Source organism: Moschus berezovskii, chromosome X (assembly GCF_049115385.1).
Source record: "Moschus berezovskii isolate FMDL1 chromosome X, NW_MosBer_1.0, whole genome shotgun sequence".
Classification (NCBI taxonomy): Eukaryota; Metazoa; Chordata; class Mammalia; order Artiodactyla; family Moschidae; genus Moschus; species Moschus berezovskii.
Genome location: NC_142488.1, coordinates 124,084,021 through 124,090,719, shown reverse-complemented (window position 1 = coordinate 124,090,719; position 6,699 = coordinate 124,084,021). Strand labels below are relative to the sequence as shown.

At 42.6% G+C, this 6,699-nt stretch overlaps 1 protein-coding gene across 1 annotated transcript in view; it reads right to left on the bottom strand.

Moving 5' to 3' along the window:
- Positions 1 to 460: 460 nt before the first annotated feature.
- The window catches only part of GPC3 (glypican 3), a 459,253-nt gene continuing 453,014 nt past the window's right edge, over positions 461 to 6,699 (bottom strand). Inside the window, exon 8 of the mRNA XM_055438683.2 lies at positions 461 to 970. Within this exon, the coding sequence (XP_055294658.1) occupies positions 801 to 970 (170 nt within the window). The 3' untranslated portion in view covers positions 461 to 800. The remainder of the gene's footprint in view (positions 971 to 6,699) is intronic.

Genomic DNA, 6,699 nt, shown 5'->3' with positions numbered 1-6,699 from the left:
TCTCTGGGTAGGGGGGAAGGAAGTATATGTGTACATGATCCATAAAGAGGATTTCTAGTTGGGCAAAACATTTTAGGCAAAGTGAAATTGGTAGAGAGAGATGGGGGGACTATTTTGAAGTGTCTTTGGTTTCAAAGGCAAGACACTCTAACCCATTTATTTTCAAAAAATTATTTATTTGGCTGCACTGGGTCTTAGTTGTAGCATGCGGGAGCTTAGTCTTACCCACTGGATCATCAGGGAATTCCTTCTAACCTATTTCTAAGTGGAGATTATGGATGGGGTGTGTGTTGAGAGGGATTGTCTTTGGCTGAAGCTTGGGGCCAAGACTGATACTCACCGAGAAGACAGGGAGGGAGAGGGATTTTCTTATATGGAAGATAAAGCTAGGTGAGGAGGAGGAAAGCACCGCATGGTCACCATGTACGAGGACTTACAAAAAAGACTCAACACATTTTTATTTGAGTGTTTATTATTTTTTTTTCCAAAGAAATCCATGCAAAGGGAAAGACAGAGAGAAAGACATGGAAACCATGTTCTAGCAGCCAAACATAGGAAAATAATTTGGCACAATTTGATTTTTTTTATGGCAAAAGACAATCTATACTACCACTAAAATTTGCCCTCCTCATGGAGATGCCATGTGATTTTCGAAAACATAACGCAGGGTTAGTCTTCTACTTAATGGCTGAAGGAGGTATAGAAGATAAAAAAAATAGGGAAAAAGAAAAAGGTGGTTCCCTTTATAGAGGGAGACCACTGGGTGCTGAAGGGCAGCACATATACTGTGAGCTTGGCAGTCAGTGCACCAGGAGGAAAAAGCACAGCACAGAGATTGCCAAGCTGGTGAGAAGCTTCAGGGGAGGATGGCCATTCCCAAGGTTGTGAGAGGCAACTATCTCATTGTCCTTCTGATTCACATGTTGCTTGCTTCCAGGAGCATCGTCCACGTCCATATCATAAGCCAGTTCTGCCAAAAGAGAAGAAAGACTTTAAATGCAGGCTCACCAATGGCCTCAGGTGTGCACTCTTCATGGCCCAGGCACTTGTCTGGACTGCTGGGGTAGCCCGGCTTTGAGTTCTTCCTTTCCTTGAAAGGAAGGCCGCTGGGAGATGGGAAGCAAACACGGGTGTGGAGTTAGGGGCCCGCCCAAGGAAGAGGGCTAGTGGTGTTCCTGCCAGAGAGCACACCAACAAGGTGCACATGAGCTGGCCACTCCCCTCCTGCCTTTGGCTCCGCCTACACCCTGGGGTGCACACTGGCCCTTGTCATGTCTCCTGGTTGGCAAGGCTGTGCCATGTGGGTAACTACATGCGTGTTCTCATGTGTATGTGTGTTGGTGGGGGAGGGGATGTGGTGAACCCCCAGTGTACCTTTTCTGTGTCCTGCACCCCTGGGAGCCTTACTTTAGAGTTGACAGTAGAGTAGTTTGCCACTGAAAGTTGTTTTATTTTTCTGAAATATTTCTTCTTTTATCTATATGGTCTTTTCACTGCTGACTGCCAACACACACACATGATATGCATAGGATTTAAACTGATATCAAGTAAATTAAGACTAAGGAGAGGCCTATGGATAACAGTCCTTCTTTGCCTACCATTTATGAGCTATCTTCATGATTCTGAAAAGAAACTGGGTGGGATACTGGGGTTGGCCTAACTCAAAAGTCCCCCAGAAGGCAAATCTAAGTTGATAGTGGTGTATCAGGAAATTAAAGATGATTGGCCCAGGGCTCAGTTTCTTTTAGATTTGGTTTTCCAGATTTAGAGTGCAAATCTTTTCCTTTGGCTTTTCTAGACTCAGTCACCAATGTTTCTATTTCAATATCTTGTAAAGGTGATGTGATGTGAGCAACTTCAGCAGCCAACTGTCCTGTGGCCAATGGAGCCAGAAAGATCTCTTGGGGACATGGAGATGCTTAGCAACAGGCACAGAGGAAATGACTGGGATTCTGCAGAAGGAAGGAAGGAAGAGGAAGGAAGAGCTCCTCTTACAGCGGATAAAACATGCAATAAGTCACAGGAAGAAGGTGTGGGGACTCAGCTGGTCCAGGATGTGTGCAGAGCAGGGCCCAAGACCAGGGCTGCTGTTAACAGGCTGGCATTGCTGAGAGCAGACAGCAAAGTCAAGGTGATCAAAGCCAAAGGGTCTGATTACACAGTCTGCAGTGCTACTTTCCAAAGGGCTATTGCAGTTTATAATGCCACTAGTAATGATGAGGGAACCAAATTTACTATGTCTCAATAAAAAAAGATATTGTAGTTTGTATAAAATGATACCTCACAGTTTCTTTAATTTCCATGTATCTGATTACTAGTATGGGCTTCCCAGGTGGTACAGTGGTAAAGAATGTGCCTGCCGACACAGGAGAGGCAGATGCAGGTTCATTCCCTGGATTGGGATGATCCCCTGGAGGAGGGCATGGCAACCCACTCCAGTATTCTTGTCTGAAGAATCCCATGGACAGAGGAACCTGGTGGGGTGCAGTCCATGGCGTCACAAAGAGTTGGACATGACTGAGCACACATGTGCAATTACTAGTATAGATGAACTTTTTTTTTTTTGGTTCATTAATTATATTTCTCAATGAAGGACAGTTCATATCCTTTGCCTTCTTATCTAATTGGTATTGATGTTTTTCCTATTAATCTGAATGCATATTTCATTGAGTCCTTTTCTTATCATATTCAATACAAATAATTTTTCTATTTTGTTAGGAACTATAATTATATTTCATTGCTGTACAAAGAAATGATGTCCTAACTTTCAATATATAGGAATCAGACCACGTCGTGTTCTTCTGAAGCTGAGAAAGTGTTTCTTCTTCATTGTTAATAATTCAAATCAAAATTTCCCACGAACCCTCTTACTGAGGGAAAAGCAAATCAGCAGACTAATCTCCATTCCTTCTCCCCCCCAAAATAACTAGATACAGAGAAAATCAAAGAGAAAAAGAACAAAGAGCAATCCTTTGCTTGGAAATCAGACCTCTGCCTCTGCAAGGTGAGCGGTGCAGAGCACACAGAGCAGGTGGAGGTCAGCTGTCAGTGGGAAAGGGCAGTGCAGGCTTAGGGCCTGATCAGATTGCGCCAGCGCTGAGGACACATATGGCTGGATCTGTTGAAAGCCCAGCCTTGAGTTTCACGGCAGCTTCTCAACTGAAATGAAGAGGGGTATTTTTAGGACTGACCTGAATGAGAGCCCTCTCAGCAGCGCTTTCAGATCCCTTTCCCGGATATTCCCCTTGCCCAACATCTACTAGTGTGACCACTCAGTTCCCTTACTGTTTATCTTGCTCTTCAAATAATCCATGAATGCTACACACTTTTGTCTACTATAGCAGTTATGGTGCACCCAGGAATTATGTTAAATCCAGCAGTTTCTCATCTTTGTACCACGCAGTACATCTTTTGTTATGTCTATATCTAGAATCTATGTTTTGAAATTATAAAAATGACTACCAATTGTTCAGTCCTCATTGTGTGCCAGGCACTGTGCTAAGTACCCTTTATATATATGATCTCATGTAATTGAACACTCTCAGCAATATTATGAAATAGGTATTATAATTCCCATTTTACTGATGAGGAAGCTCAAGCTCAGGTTACTTTTTTGCCCATATTTACACAGCTGGTAAGTGGCAGAGGTGTTCTTTGAACACAGGGCTAACTCTGAACCTCACATGGAGCTATGCCATACACAAATTGGAAAATTTTATATACCAAATATACTTCAGTGATTAAGTAGTAATGGGTTCCTTCTTGGAAAAAAAAATACTCAATTAGTGAAAATATCCTGCCAATGAGAACTAAAAACCAGATGAAATAAATAAAGCAAAAAGACAACTTACAGACTGGGAGAAAATATTTGCAAATGATGCGACCAACAACGGCTTAATTTCTAAAACATACAAACAGTTCATACAACACAACAATAACAAAAACCCCAACAACCCCTTATGGGCCTAAGATCTAAATTGACATTTCTCCAAAGAAGACATACAGGTGGCCAACAGGCAATAAAAAGATGCTCAACATCACTAATTATTAGAAAAATGCAAATCAAAACCACAATGAGATATCATCTCACACCAGTCAGAATGGCTATCACTAGAAACCCTACAAATAACAAATGCTGGAGAGGGTGTGGAGAAAAGGGAACCCTCCTACACTGTTGGTGGCAATGTAAGTTGGTGCAGCCATTATGGAAAACATTATGGAGGGTACCCCAGAAAACTAGAGTTGACATATGATCCATCAATTCCACTCCTGGGTGTATATCTGAACAAAACTATAATTCAAAAAGAGACATGCGCCTTAGTGTTCACAGCATCATTATTTACAATTGCCAAGATATGGAAGCAACTTAAATGTTCATCCACAGATGAGTGAATAAAGATCTGGTGTGTGATACACACACACACATATATATGGAATATCACTCAGCCATAGAAAAGAATGAAGTAATGCCATTTGTAGCAATATGGATGGATCTAGAGATTATCATACTAAGTGAAGTCAGAAAGAGAAATACAAATACCATATGATATCACTTATATGTGTGGAATCTAAAATATGACACAAATGAACTTATCTATGAAACAGAAACAGAATCACAGATGTAGGGAACAGACTTGTGGTTGTCAAGGAGGAGGAAGGGCAGGGGAAGGATGGGAGTTTGGATTAGCAGATACAAACTACTACATATAAAATGATAAACAACAAGGTCCTACTGTATAGCACACGGAACCGCAGTCAATATCTGGTGATAAACCATAATGGAAAATATTTAAAAAGTATATACGTGTATAACTGAATCACTTTGTTATATAGCAGAAACAGAACATTGTAAATCAACTATACATCAATAGGAGAAAGCACATGAGAGAAGTCAACGTTTCCACATACAACCGATCACATAGTTGATTAAGTAGTCTTCTGAAGCTTTGTGAAATACTGAAAAGAGTTTTAGGTTTTGGGACCCCAAACGGTTTTTATATCAGCTCTATTTTCCTGAAGCAATCAGCAATGATGGCCAAGGCCATCAGACACACACCTGGCACAAAGCTGGGCCAAGTCTCCTACCTCCAAATGATCCTAGGAATATTCAGAATAATACCTTCCTGTGTTTCCTATGCTGTGGCCGTGGGTTTCCTGAGGCTTCCCACCCAGCAGCAGCAAAGCTTTATCACTCAGTCCTATAGCCAGGCTCCTGTGGCTGATACTGATGGGGGTCCCAGCAAAGATACATTCTGAGCCTGGGCCACCATCATGAAGAATAAAGATGAAGAGGACAGCTTGGCATGACAAGGAAGCACTATGGGACACAGAGGAAATAGAGATTTGGTTAAGATAAGCATGGACATTCCTGGACAGGGGAAATACAATCCAACTTAATTCAACAAACTTAATGGCAGCCTACTCTGTCCCAAGCATTGAGCTAGAAGATTGGAGAAAGACTGAATGTTTGCCTTCAGGAATCCACACTATGGTGGGATTATAGACCAATAGACAAACCAACAAGACACTTGGCAGAAAGTGGAAAGGGTTCCGTTCCGTTCCGTCACTCAGTCGTGTCCGACTCTTTGCGACCCCGTGGACTGTAGCCTACCAGGCATCTCCGTCCATGGGATTCTCCAGGCAAGAATACTGGAGTGGGTTACCGTTTCCTTCTCCAGGGGATCTTCCCGACCCAGGGATCGAACCCGGGTCTCCCGCATTGGAGGCAGACGCTTTAACCTCTAAGCCACCAGGGAAGGAAAGGGTTCAGATAAAGGCAAAAATGAAACACCAGGGGGTTAGAAAGGAGAGAAGGGACTTCCCTTGTCTAGTGGTTAAGAATCAGCCTTCCCAACCTAGATGTCCATTGACAGATGAGTGGAGAAAGAAGATATGGTACATATAGACAATGAAGTATTACTCAGCCATAAGAAGGAATGAAACTGGGTCATTTATAATGATGTGGATGGTCCTAGAGTCTGTCATACAGAGTGAAGTAAGTCAGAAAGAGAAAAATATCATATATTAATGCATATATGTGAAATCTCAAAAAATGGTACCAATGAACCTATTTGCAGGGCAGGAATAGAGATGCAGACAGAGAGAATAGACATGTAGATGTGGGGTGGACAAGGGGAGGGTGGGACATATTGAGAGAGTAACACTGACTGCCATGTATAAAATAGAAGCTAGTGTGAAACCTGGGGCTCTGTGATGATCTAGGGGGTGGGATGGGGGTTGGGAGGGAGGTTCAAAAGGAAGGGGATGTCTAATTCACGTTGTTGTACAGCAGAAACTAACACAACATTGTAAAGCAATTATACTGCCAAAAAAAAGAAAAATCCGCCTTCCAATGCTGGGGGTGCAGGTTTGGCCTCAGGTCAAGAAACTAAGATCAGACATGCCACAGCACAACTAAGGTTGCACCACAACTCAAGAAAGCCTGCGTGCTGCAATGAAGACCCAGCATGGCCAAAAAATAAATTTTAAAAACAAGGGAGAGGGAAGAATTCCAAATAAAAGCTTACTGGAAGGCTCCTTTGGACAATTGGGTTATAACTGCGCCATGAAGCATGGGTGGACTGTGGCAGGGCTGAATGAGATGGTTACCCATTTCAGGCAGAGGGTTCCGCTCCAGTCAAATCATCAATACCTGAGAATGCTGAGAGGGCACAGTCAGTGCGAGCCAGTAGCCTCTAT